The sequence below is a fragment of the Tetrao urogallus genome (genome assembly GCF_951394365.1).
Source record: "Tetrao urogallus genome assembly, chromosome: 2".
In the NCBI taxonomy this organism is placed as follows: Eukaryota; Metazoa; Chordata; class Aves; order Galliformes; family Phasianidae; genus Tetrao; species Tetrao urogallus.
Window position 1 is genome coordinate 9,654,784 of NC_136814.1, and position 13,926 is coordinate 9,668,709.

General features: G+C 43.8%; 1 protein-coding gene across 1 annotated transcript in view; it reads right to left on the bottom strand.

Moving 5' to 3' along the window:
- Positions 1-760, bottom strand: part of LOC306944300 (calpain-13-like) — a gene marked incomplete at both ends in the record, with an annotated part of 29,217 nt that extends 28,457 nt beyond the window's left edge. The window contains one exon of the mRNA XM_079532787.1: positions 524-760. Coding sequence (XP_079388913.1) covers positions 524-760 — 237 coding nt within the window. The remainder of the gene's footprint in view (positions 1-523) is intronic.
- Between the last annotated feature and the right edge of the window lie 13,166 nt (positions 761-13,926).

The window sequence follows — 13,926 nt, forward strand, 5'->3', positions numbered from 1 at the left end:
AAATTTTACTGTTCTCCCCAATATTTTTTAGATACTAAGTGCAGTAGCAGATGTTCCCCAAGTCTTCACTAAGGGACGATTAATGCTTGAAGCACCACATGCAAAAATCTCTACCATGAGGGCTTGGTGTTGAAAACAGGTCTGGAGCAATTCCCATCTAATGGAAAGCCACAACTACTGCACAGTTAGGAAAAGGGACATTTCAGATGACTGACCTACCCCTCCAGGAACTCCCATCCCAAATCAGCTCACTTTTCAGGTCGAAACAGATGTTTACAGCATCCCTCTCCTTGCTGCCCTGGTCTGCAAGTGGCAGTTCACACACTAGACATGCAGAAGAAGATGCTGTCAATAGGTCAACTTCCTCCCACATGTCCTACAACAAAGGATGCCTTCTTTCAGTGTTGCATGCCCAGTGTTACCTCGGGTTACATTTCCCTGCTTAGCACCGACCTCAAGATGAAGGCATCAGCACCCACATCCATCAGCAGTAACACAAAACACTTTGGCTAGCAAAACTCACCGTTGGCCTCTTCCACACTATTTGCTGCAGCTCATCCTTTGGGAGCAGGTTAGGACCAATGGAGCTGATATCAGCAGGGAAGGTGTCATCCTCGAACAACAGACCTTGGCTCAGAAACAGGGATCGCAGGTGCTCAAAGTCCTGATTATTAAATTTCCTCAGGTTCTGGAGGCCTCCTGTTGTCCCTGCTGTTTGCATGCCTTGCTCCAACCTCAGAGCCGAGCTGAGATTGAGCATTGTGCCCCTTTCCTGTGAAGGAGGAGAGACACAGACAGCCATTAGCTATCCAATCTGAAGTGGTGCCCTGAAGTATGAACCCCTCTTTTTTTAAAATGCTTCAACTTATACAATTCACAAGGCAAGGTACAATTCGCTTAGGAGAAGGCATTTCATACATTCATACATGAAATTCTACACCAGCCAGATTTAACAGTTAGCACTGGAAAATCTACCACATGCCGTGGGCGAGGCATCCTCCTCCTTTAATTAACTTTGCTGTGCTAATATCTAGCCTGCTGTTTAGCTTCACTTTCAAGTCACTGGATGCCATTGCTTTAAAAATTTCTTTTAGTAGGTAAAAAAGTCTTTCCTATCAAGCAAATAGATTGCTGGATCTGGTGTGTTGCTGGTGCAGTACAATGGGAGCAAAAGGCTCCAATAAGAGCTAAGTCTTGGATTTCTTGAGCCCAGAACAGCCCCAGTGTAGGTATGACCCAGGCACCTTGCCCCACATTTAGTGCTACCACTCATCTCGGTGCTTCAAGTCCCTTGGCCATCTTGCATTGTAACTACAGCACAGAAAAACAAGGAGATTTTGTGTTCTATTATCTTAATTAAAAGCCCCACCAAAAAAAAAAAAAAAAAAAGAGAAAAAGAAGAAAAAAAAAAGAAGTCCTATAGATTTCAGAAATCACCCTTAGCCAACAAGATGAGAGAACATTCCCCTTGGGCTTGCAGTTTTTAATACAATGGAAATAAATCTCATGTAATGTACCATAACATGACAAGGGAATGGCTTCTTCTTAACAAATACTCATTTGAAACTGTGCCCAAGCCCCATGCATGCGAAGATCTATTTCTTGCAACAGTGTTCCAGCAAAACTGATTACTAATTCCAAAACTCAAATTAAAACTAACAGAGCTTGAAGGCTGGAGCTGACACGCGCTCCCTCTCTTCTGACAAAGAACACGAGCTTTTAGCGCATGTCTGTGTGCGTTTAATTACGTTGCTTAACATATCCGAAATAATTTGGCAACCAGATTGAAGAAAATAATACGTTTAACTACTTCTGGTCTTCCAAGAATCACTTTGTTGGTGTTTGAGTGTACATGTGCACAGAGACACAAGCTCTGTCTCTGATGGGGTCAGTGCTCCCCAGCTAGCACTGTGCCCCCACTTGGCCACCCCTTTCAGAGCAGCCCTGGCCATATATCCTTTTCACTTGGCTCCCAGAGGTGCAACAGAGACAGGGAGATCACAACAGCTTTTAAAACAGAATGTTGCCTGCCTGGTTGGGGAGAACCTTACAGTTACTGAACTCTGAGGCAGAAAGGCTACAAAGGGACAAAACTGTAATGGAATGCTTGGCCTTTGTACTGTTCCCAGTCATGAGACGTGGAGGGCGGAAACTGACTGGGTAACCCCAAGCACCCACTGTTTTCTGCATTAAACAACTTAAAAACCACCAGCAAAGGGTAAGTCTCTTCACTCTCCTGGATTCATTCACAAAAGATGTCAAACCACTGTTATAATCAGATACTCGGTGGCAAATGCTACTGACAGCTAATTATACTTTGCACAAAGATTTATGTCAGAGTACACGCATTATTTCCTTCAGTGGCTTCTGATAGTTTTCACTGAGTAGGAAGTGGAAATAAGCAATTAGCTTCATCACTGAGCTATCCACCTTCTCCTCTCCATCCACTTTGTTCAGAACATTTCTGATACATGTTGGCTCGGCTGGGTTTCTGTACTTTAAGATTGCTGTATTTGCATCAAGAACGAAGAAGAATCCCAGGAAGGCTAAAAGGCCATCAGCCGTTCTTCTCCTGTTCCCTCTCAAGCACTCCAAAATGTCAGTGTATAATTTAATCTCACACAGTATTCTATACATGCTACAGTAATGCAAGCCCTCTTTTCCTATAAGACCCTGTCACTCATGTACTTGGAGTACTGTAAAAACTGCAAGGAATCAGTTCCTAAATGGCCTTATAATGAAGGAAAGTGGGGTTTCATTAGCTCTCCTTGCACTCAGGGAAAAACAAATGAGAGCATGCTGGTTCTCGGCAGAGTGCCCTCAGTGACAGCCAACTGTACAGGAAGAGCAGGGACCTGAACTTGGGTGTCCCAAGCCCTCCGACAGGCAGACAGCATACAGCATAAAAGAGCCATGAGCACCACCCCACCTCCCCCAGAAAATTCAAGCCCAAAGCTAAGCACTTTGGCAACCCTCCTAGAGATTGCTTTCCCTGTAGTATCTGATACAACCTTCTGTTCCAACTAGTCTATGAAGTACTTCTTTCTGGCTATTTATTTTCCTACATAGCATAAGGACATTCCAGTTACCTTTTTTTCTGCCTCATTTAGCAGCAGCACACAGTAACCATAGAGTCCTCCTCCTCTGAGGATCTCTGCTCCCACCTGATCCGATTACTTCTGACAACTTGCTGTTTTACTGTTAGGCATTTTGTAGGATGGGAAATTCATATTTTTTTTCTTTCCCTCCATGCAACATTAAAGACAGGGACTCTAATTTATTCTGTCTCCCCAAGACGAATCCCTCTCAGTGTTACTGTGGTACTTTCCAGCACTACTCCTTGCATTTTACCTGCTTTATCTCACACTAAGTAAAATAGCAAAGTGATGTTTTACCTGCAATGCCTCCAGTGGAACCCTTCAGCCAAATCCAAGAAGGCGACAGATGGGCTGCCGTTATCCCAGTGCTCCTTTATAGGGCAGCTTTTGCCCTGCCCTTAGCAAACACAATCAGGTTGAATTCAAGTTCAAGGCCAAAACCGAACAATACGACACAGGCGTTTCATACAGATACCACATGTATACACACACAAATGCATTTCTTCTGCCAGACACAGTTAAATCTCTGTATGTATAAAAGTTGATAGTCTAGTTTCCCACGGCTTACCGTGGTTTCAGATGCAGCCGTTTTTACAGGAAAACAAGATTCATTTGCATACACGACAATTCCAGGCTATCCTTCTCGTACCAGGAAATGCAGCAGTGACACTGGGCATAGGTTGGAAGGACTCACCAAGAAACACGCTATCAGAGCTGAGGGTGATGATATGTGGAGCCCAGAGTCGAACTCCAGGATCCAACTCAGGATATTCTGTGATCCTATGAATTATATGGGAAGAGGGAATGTTCTTCATTTTGGGAAGGTGAAACAGAACCTAAAGAAGCCTAAAAGCAGTGGGAATGGCACGCAGAATATCCTCTGAGATGCATTGCTTGGCGGCAATTCTAAATGTATTCCTACATCCTATAAACCCATTTTTGAAGAAAAAGCCTTTGGCATCCTGGTAGACAGCATGTTAAAAGTGAGCCAGCAACGTATTCTTGCAGTAAAGAAAGCCAAGTGCATCCTGAGCTACATGAGCTGGCGCATAGCCAGGGATCAAGGGGATCCTTACCCTCTGCACAGCCCTTTTGTGTCCATTCCTGCAGTAATATGTCCAGTTTGGCGCTACCTAATATAAGACTGGCCCTGAAAGCACTGTAAATCCAGCAGAAGCTCACCAGAATGGTCAGAGTGCAGGAGCACATGGCATCAGAGGAGAGGCTAAAAGTCAAGCTGTTCAACTGGGAGAAAGAAACCTCATTGCAGTCAGCTCTTCATAAAGGGCTCCCAGGAAACCAGACTCTTCTTAAAGGGGCAGCAGAAGAGCTGAGAAATGACACCAGCAACAGCAAAGGAAACAACACGTGATAAGAAAGAAAACAAAACAAAACAAAACAAAACAAAAAACTTTGGGATGGTTCAGCCCTGGAAAAGCTGCATGAGGAGGCTGGAGCATCTCCAACCCACGGAGACATTCAGGTAGATGAGGCCATCAGCAATATCTTCCAAATCAGACCTGATTTTGAGCAGGGATGGGACTTGAAGGTCCCTTCTCACATGAATATCCCTCTGTTTCTTCTTCTGAAGCTACAGCTGATGCAATAGCAATGAGCCTGGCTTCGGGTCTGCTTGGTTACCTCCACAAGGAACATAACAGTCCACAGTGGCTGCGAAGGCCACCTAAGGGCCTGTACGATTAGCTCACTACAAGCACTGTGTTAAGGCATAGCTGAGCTAGCAAGCCCAGGTTATGGCCCAGGTGTATGCACAGCAGGTTAGATAATTAAACCAAGAAATTACCCTCTCTTTTTCAAGCTACCACCACCAATTTGTCAAGAGCAGTTCCTCTGCAGGGAATGTTCCCAAAGCTTAGCTTGGGGCTTAACAGCAAAACATACCAGTATATCATTCCTTCCATAACAACATCTTGAGTTCAGAAATGCCTTCTGCTTGGACTGCAGTCTCTTTGGGCTGGGATGCCAGCACTTCCTGTAGCAGCTGGTCCACAGGAGCTTGGGAAAAGGAGAAGATGAAAACACTCATGAAAAAGGCTGCACAGCCTCTTCATCAATGCTTCATCAAGGTCTGTGGGTCTCCAGGCTTGGATTTTAAAAGCTGGGCACTGCATCCTGCTTACTCTCATTTTAGGACTCTCATTTCCACGCGAGAGTTCAGCATTCAGCATATTCCAGCAGGAAATGCATCTGTGTAGATCAGAATAAAACTGCTCCTGAGAGCGCAGCTTCACTTTCTCTTTAAGAGCTGCTTTCCACAACCACAACATAAATAAAAGCTGATTGCAACAGAAGCAGAGTGTGAAGATTCTTTTAGTTGCAGGAAATGAGCTTGGGGTGATAAATGCTGGTGTTGCCAGCTCATCTGACATCACTCGCACTGCTAATTGCCTCCTCTCTGGGGAAGCAGCAGGTATGTTCCCCTCCAGGTACAGTGCTTTATTGTCTGGAACCGCTATCTCTGCTTAAATGGTGGATTAACATGATTTAAGAAATATTCATTGCAAAGTTGATTAGAAAGCACCATCACCAAGCTGGCAGGGGGTTTCAGTTATTGCAGCACGGCACCGATTTGAGAGTGTCAGCTTTCCTGCAGAAGGCTGTATTGATGTGTCCATTCTCACAGTGGCTTCAGAGGAAGAGATCCAGAAGACACAGAGATTTCTGCATGGCAATAAGCCTTTAGATTAGTTGCTCTCCTCCCAAATGTTTGTGCAGTCCTGCAATAAAATACAGGCATTTGACTGAAAAGCACAGGGCTGTGTGCTGGGAGAGGAGGGGTGTTTTCTGCCAGTGCTACCCTGTTTGATTCTGGCAGATGCAACATTGTGCTGACTTAAGGTTTGCTCTTGCAGAGCAGGGTTGTTAATCCACCTCAGGGTGGCTGTGCAGCTTACTCCATGCATGAGCAGAAGATGCTGAGAGAAACTGGAAACTCAAAGTGCTTCTATATGGACAGTTACCACCCCAGGGTTGTTCAACACATGCCCTAGGTCCTTACTCTCCACGTAGCTTTCCAGCCACTCTGCCCCAAGCATGTACCAATGCATGGGGTTGTTGTGACCAAAGCGCCTGGCCCATGGCCTTCTCAAAGCTCATTCAATTGCCCTCAGCCCAGCAATCCAACTTACCCACATCCCTCTGTAGGGTCTCCCTACCCACAGGCAGATCAGCACTTCCTCCCAACTTGGTGCCATCTGCAAACTCACTGAGGGTGCACTTAAAATATTATTCGCAGCCTCTCTGAATCTCTGTGTTTTCTGTCATCTTTCCAAGGGGAAAAAAAGAACAGAATAACTTTGCCCAAGTAATCCTGGAAGCGTTAAGGAAAGCAGCTCTCCTCACACCACCCACACAGCTTACATGCTGAAGGTTTGGTTGCTGTCTTCTGCAACATTCAGACATATGTTTTCAATTCCCATTTCCATTGTTTTTACCCCATGAAGATCACATTTGTTTTTGCAGAGGTACTCCTAATTGACTCTATGGTAAATAAAAAGGAGACAGGAGACATTTCCAGGGTAGCCAACTACTTCTTTTTCCCTCAACACTTCGCATTTGTTGCACTCACTTTGATCAGGTGTTCTGCTGCTTCTGTCTGATGGGACTAATGGAAAAATCAATCAGTTTCTTTTATTCATTCATAATTTTGTATATTAGTCAAATGTTATCCTAATTTGCTTCTCCTAGCTAGAAGGCTAGGAAAAATATTATTTATAGAAGATCTTGTTCACTTCGGGTATATGCACTCAAACTTCTCCCCATTCACAAGCACGAGCTTTTAGAACTGTAAAATTATCAGTTAAATCATAATTACCAACTTCTGCATCTTCTTATACCCAGCCCTCACCCACAAGCTGCCCCTTAGTGGAAATTAGCCACGAGCTGCATTATTTTTCCATATTTTTCATATTCGCAGATGAATCATTTTGCTTATAAATGAAGTACAACTGCTGCTGAAGTGAAATGTGGTAGCTGTATACCAGTACACAATGAATCAGCACAGTACCACTGCCACTTGGGGAGGGGGATTTGGTGTCAAAAGCCTCTCTCTCTGGAGCCATGTTTTCAGGAGAAACATCCATTGACTTGGGAAGTACAGTAGGAGTTCTTGAAGAATGAAAATAACAAACAAAGAAACAGAAAGCAGGCAGACTGCTACAAATTCTGATGTTAGCTCTACAATTGGTTAGAAAATTCCTAGTGGACTGTTCTTCCTTCAGAAAATGCCAGTCTGTCAAGCACAAAAGCCACTACCGATGAGTTTTCACCACGAGCAAGGCAAAATACATTTCAATAACACCACCAGGCTCCAGTTTGATTTTGGAATGGTCTCATTTTTTTTGGTTTCTGGAAAAAAAAACACATCACTTTATCATTATTATGCAACAGATTCAACATTTTGCAGTGTAAAAATCTGTTAGAACCAGACCTTTGTGGAGGGCCATCAACATGAAGTTCTTGTTTCCAGCAGCACATTAGCCCTTGTTGGGCAGTTCTGCATCCAGCCCTTCTAAAAGCCCTGTTGGCATCAGATAATATGTTCTACACTTTGTTTGTGTCTTGGTGTGAACTGACTGCAATGGTTTCTGAAAAACAAACAAATGTGAAACATTTCTGCCACGCTCTAATGAAAAATCCTTGATCTGCAGATAATAAACAGATAGCTCACTAGAGGCTTTTGTGGTTCACAGTCTTTGCCTCAAGTCTTTGCTGATGAGATGGGCATATTGCACAGCAGAGCTCCTTCTTACTTGGCACCTTGCCATCTGTCACATGTCAGCAAGGACGTGCTGTCTGCATTTTAGGTAGGCAACTTGCTGTTTACCATTCCTCCTTGCTCCCACAAGAAATCCCATGCCTGCAGATAGAGAAAGCTGCAATTTGAGGAGAGCCAGATAGCCGTCCCTGTATTCTGTGTTCTTCAGCAAACACCCCAAACCCGACATTGTGCTTAGTATCCAAACCAGAGAAGGAGAAGGGGAGGGAACTAGAGCTAACTGGGGGAAAATCTTAATACTGTCAACCCTGAAATTAAGACCATGATGTGTCTGGAAGTCAGACATACAGTCATTTCCTTGTTCTGCTGCTACTACAGCCTTCTGAGAATGAAGGAGTGCTTGCTTTGGACCTGCTTTCACTAAAGACCTATTGAGCCTTCAAGAACAATCTTGGCCATGAAAAGAGCCACCTCATGACTTTCTTAACAACATGATGACTTTCAGCATCATAGGGTTGGGCAGTCTCAAAAATAAACAAATAAACATTACTGGCCTGGGTATAGTCACACTTTCTCATCTGGCTACAAAGTCATAAGGATATCTCTGAGCTTACTCACCTGATACTAAATAAAAACCAAGATCCCACCCACAAAGAAGGCAACTCTGCTTATTCTTCATAGAATCACAGAATGGCTTGGGTTGGAGGGATCCTAAAGCCCACCCAGCCCCAACCCTAACCCTAACCATGGGCAGGGCTGCTCCCACCAACTCAGGCTGCCCAGAGCCCATCCAACCTGGCCTTGGGCACCTCCAGGGATGGGGCACCACAGCTCTGGGCAGCAGTGCCAGGGCCTCACCACCCTTTGAGTAAAGACTTTCTGTGCTGAATTTTCCCTCTGCTCAGTAGCGTTACTTCAGATCAAAACAATGGAGAATTTCACGCCTTATCTGAAATTCAAAAGGAAAAGGGAAAAAAAAGCTCCAGAAAAGTGGGTTCCTCTGGCAAAATAAACGGGGTTTTTAATTTTGTTTTTTGCTTTTGTTTTTTTTGGCTGAGGGCTTTGAAAAGGAAAGGTTTGTGTGTTCACTCTTATTTTCCAGCCTGTTGCCACACGCCTGGCTGACGTGCCAGTTCCCATGCCAGCTCATTACTGAAACGCCTTTCCTGCACACTACATGCAAGAGCGGCTTTGGAGCAGCTCCAGCTCTGAGCTCTTATTTTCAGGTCAAAAGCCTCTTCTTAGAGCTGTGCAGCATACTTTGATAACACAGGTCTGCACTCTTGGCTCTGCTCTATCAGCAAAGAACAATGAGGACTGGTACTGTATCCGAGTTATTAATTAAATACCTTAAATAAATAGATAAGCCATTTAACTAGGGCTCAGCACGATAGATAAGCCATTTAACTAGGGCTTAATGCATGTAAAGAGAACAGGATTCCACTACAGAGAACAACGTATGGTCCCTAGTGAACACTTCTGATACTTTTCATTGACATTTCAACTGATTCTCCTTCTTGGTTACCTATATTACGTAGTGGATTAAGGAAACTCACCACAGATTACATTGATCTTTTCCAACCTAACCATTGTATTTCTAAACACCCACTTTCTCTCTGTGAAGGAGAATGGGGAGGACTAAAGCCTATGAACGTCACAGTCAAGCATGTGGGTAAGTCAGAAATAGAAACAGGGTGGGTAAGTCAGGATAGAAACAGGGTGAAAATACAGTACACTGATATAAAAGAGGGCTGAAGATGGAGCAAGAGCTGGGTGAGGAGCCATTCCTCACAGCCCAACCTGAGGAGAAGGCCTTATTTCTCCCACTTGTCTCATTTCTGCCAGCTACTCTGATGCCAGTAAGCCAAGCAGAGATGCAGAAAGGGAACGAATATGGAGCAGAACTCAACAAAGCAGTTATTCTGACTCTCCAACGGAAAAGAAGAGGCAGCTCCATCACAGCACTTCCCAGGGGCAAATCAAGGACAAACTTGCCACAGTGGACCAAAAAGGTTTTGAACCAAAGAGTTTCCTCCCTGGAGCCAGAAAGCTGAGATACTGCATTTAGATGCCAACTGGTGCTGAGATCTGTATGTGTTGTCAGGTTTTATTCCTTAATGTGGGATGACAACATAAGGCAATACTGATCTCATTTACTGCATCTAAGAGGAAACTCTGTATAGGCATGTGTGATGTACTGAAAGGGAGACTAAGCTATTTCTCTCCCACAGCCTGTATTCCAGTTGCTGTGCTTGTTGCAGGCCTCTGTTGTCGTTAGCTGGAGAATCAAAATATAATATACTCGACCCAATATATCCCAGTGAGTAACAGAGAAACGTACTGGGGAGAAAATACTGCAGGCTGTGATGGATTGAATTCCTGAAACAAAGAATTACCTTCCCCTTCTCTCCTCCCTTTCCATATTCCTGCCAAAGCACTGGGGATATTCCTATTAACGGTACAACAGAGAGCATTGCAGCATCACACAAGTCAAGAAGATGGGTTTCATACTGAATAACCAGACTGCCACAGAGAAAGAAGAGACTTTGCTAGGAGAAACATATTGAAAGTGATATAGTACAGCAAGCCCATCCTGCAGTTTATTTGGGGCTGCAGGCTTCTATTTATTATGTGTGTACTGTGCCTCATGCAATAAGACTTTGATCCCTGAGTAGAGCTTCTAGGTACTCTGTAATCCAAACAGTAATAACAAACAATTACTCCATGTCAGAGTGATGAATGATTAAGAACATTTACTGTGTTTTAACAATCAGGTATGTAAGAAACACAGGGAAATTGCAGAACTGTTAATCTTTAATTGTTTGTTTTTTGTTTTTTGGTTTTTTTTTTGCTTTTCTTTTTTTTAATAAACTGGGCTGGCTTAATAAATCTCTAGGAATTTCATTAATGTTTGCAGCTCTGAGGAGATAAGCCAAGTCATTATCATAAAAAATGCTTTATGCAGATTTCTATGTACTTTGTTGTACTTGCTGTGTTATCAGGCCTGCAAAACATGCCTCAGAGCTACAGTGCAGGTATACCGTCATATTTATTCACTTATTTCTACTTCCCCTACTTTCAAGCATGCACCTTTGCCCTTTTTGCCACTGGTGGTGGTTTGGAGGTGAGTTAGACCCTGTAATGGCATTCATCAGTGATCAATAAGTGAAAAGCAGAGAGCAACGACTGTTCCCCACCAGTTGACACCTTTGCTTTGCCAGGAGTTTGAGCTGCGTGCTTCATGCCTGTTGTGCATTTGTGCTCCACAAAGCGACAAAAAGAGAGAACTTTGCCAGAGGAAACATTCACAGAGAGACTATTTAAAGTGAAATTGGAAACCATTTTGCTGGAAAATGAATTCCAATCTATGTATCAAGAGTCCGCCTCAAATATCTGCAAGTTTTGCTTCTCTAATCAGGGAGGAGTGCGAGGCATGGATTTCCAAACAAAACCATGTGCAACTGCCTCTGCTCCTCAGGATCTAACCCAAAGGCCACAGACGTGGCTAATTCAACAACTCCAGTGGACCTTGAAGAACGTCTCTGGGGTGAGACAAGGCTAGTGTGCCTGGGGCCAAACCTCATGCAAGCACCAAGCCTTCATCCCTGCTATTGAATACAACAGGAGACATCAGGGGCCTAAGTCTGTTCCTAATGCAAAGTAACAAGGCACAGTTTGAGCCCACACCACAAAGCTTTCTCCCCATCCCCACCTCAAAAAGGCATTTTGATCCAGGCTGCCAGGGTACAGGCACCTGCAAACGATCATCTGGTAAATAATAATGTTTCTTCACTAACCAGGAAAAAGGATCTTTTTGGATAGGTCAACTTCTGTTTCAGACCCCAAGAAAGCCCTAAATGCCTGAAAGTTTCCCCATTTGCTTTCTTCAACCATACAAATAAAAACCTACTGAGAAGGGCTTTGTTGGCTTAACTACTACTGGGCTCTAACGCAGCATCTCTCAGTCTCAGAGCCATGGAGATTGGAAGGGACCTCTGGGGAAGGCAGGGGTTGGACTTATTGATCCTTGCGTTCCCTTCCAACTAAGGGTATTCTATGATTAAGTCCATATTAACAAGTCTAGCACAAGTTGTCTCCCTGCCAGCCTGGCACTGCTTTTTCCACTTTCTCCACTTCCCTCTGACTCCTCCCTAATACCTGCCTTCCCTCTTGCATCTGTGCAAAGCCACAGAATCATAACATCCTTGAAGTTGGAAAAGACCATCAAGATCACCAAGCCCTATGTCCAACCGAGTCCCAGCACTAAACCATTTAGCTCTATATCCAAGCATTTCTTCCATTCCTTCAGGCATCAATACTCCACTACTTCCCTAGGCAGCCCACTGCAATGCTTGACCACTTCTCTGTGAATAAATTTTTCCTAATATCTAATCTAAGCCTCCCCTGGCACAGTGAGACCATTTCCTCACATCTAATCTCTTATTACTTGAGAAAAGAGGGCACTCACTTCACTACAACCTCCTTTTAGGCAGTTGTAGAGAGCAATGAGGTCTTTCCTCAGCCTCTTCTCCTGACTAAAGAGCCCAGACCCATCAGCCTATCTTTACAAGTCATCTTTTCCAGTCCCTTAACCAGCCTCACTGCTCTTGTCTCCATATACTCAAGCAACTCAATATCTTCCTTCCAGTGAGGGGTCCCAAAACGAACACACTACTCAAGATGTGGTGTCACCAGTGCCAATTACAGAGGGACAACCGCCTCCCTGCTCCTGCTTACTGCACTGTTGCTGATACAAGCCAGGATGCTTTTCTGGCCACCTGAGCACACTGCTGGCTCATGTTCAGCCAGCTGTATCAAAAGTGCTCGAAGAGCAAATATTTGCTAAGACTGGGTCCACTGAGTCTACCTGCTTATTATTACCAGGTGTTGTGTTCCTCCTCTACAGCATCCATATTATCGTGTCTGGTTGTCACGAAAGCACAGAGAAGTCAACAGGTTTTGCTGTGAACCTTTACTGTAGGTATCAAAGACTAAGCTCTGTTCCCAGAAGAAGGAACTACTGCAAAACTCAGAAAGCCTCATTAGCACTGAAATCAAATGCCAGGCTTGAGCTTGAGAGTGGATTTGACTCACACACAGATCTGTTTAACCTTAATACAGTAAAACACTTGACACGTACCTCCAAGCAGCCTTGTGGCCGTGCCCTGCTCTCTAGCTTATGGGACATATTGCCCCAAAGTCACACCAGCACATGAGATTTCACTATAAGCTCTGAATTCCTTCCTTGCAAATAACCAGGCATTTCCCATTGATTTTGCTATCCCTTTCCTCAATGAGTAAGAGGATGTAACACCCAGAGTCTATGAGTATTTGTTGCAATGGCAACAGCAGGACAATTCAGGGAGTATCCTGGTTTGAAAGACAGGTGAATGGGAAAAAGCTTGGTTTTTTTCCAGGCTCAGGCTACTTTCCCATTATTTTTCTACAAATATGCTTCTAAATAATTTTACTGGAAGGAATATATTCAGAAATAGCATTCTGGACAAACCTTGCAGTCACAGAAAACAGACTTATCACTGTGTAATAATGAATTTCTACAACTTTGAGGGGAAAAAAAGAAAAATCACACAGTTTTCCTGCACAAACAGACTATGTTCTACCCAGTGCTGTGTCTGGTCTGTTAGCCTGCTAACCAGATGCAGAAAACTTCAGCAGGAATGGTACTTACTGAAAAAGGCATCAATCTCAAAACAAATCATCCCACTCCATCCAATTAATTTTCTGAGAAAAGCAAAGAAATAACATAACAGATGCCAATGACTTGGTGTAGGACAATTCTGCAAGATATTCAGATATAGATGGGCAGTGAGCGAATTAAAAAACTACCTGTGTGATAAGAAGCTGAAGGAAAGTCTATTGCTACAGTTTGACAATAAGCAGCCCACAAATGTTTCTTCCTAATTTTGGATTGTATTCTTCAGGCACAGGCCAACTACCAAGGATTTAAATGACTTCTTATTTTCAGTAGCACAAAACATTTACAGGTCAAACTTGTTTCAGTCAGAAAATGGAAGCATATTGAGTGGCTTAATGCATTCGGACCAGCTAATCAATGCACCAGCACAACGA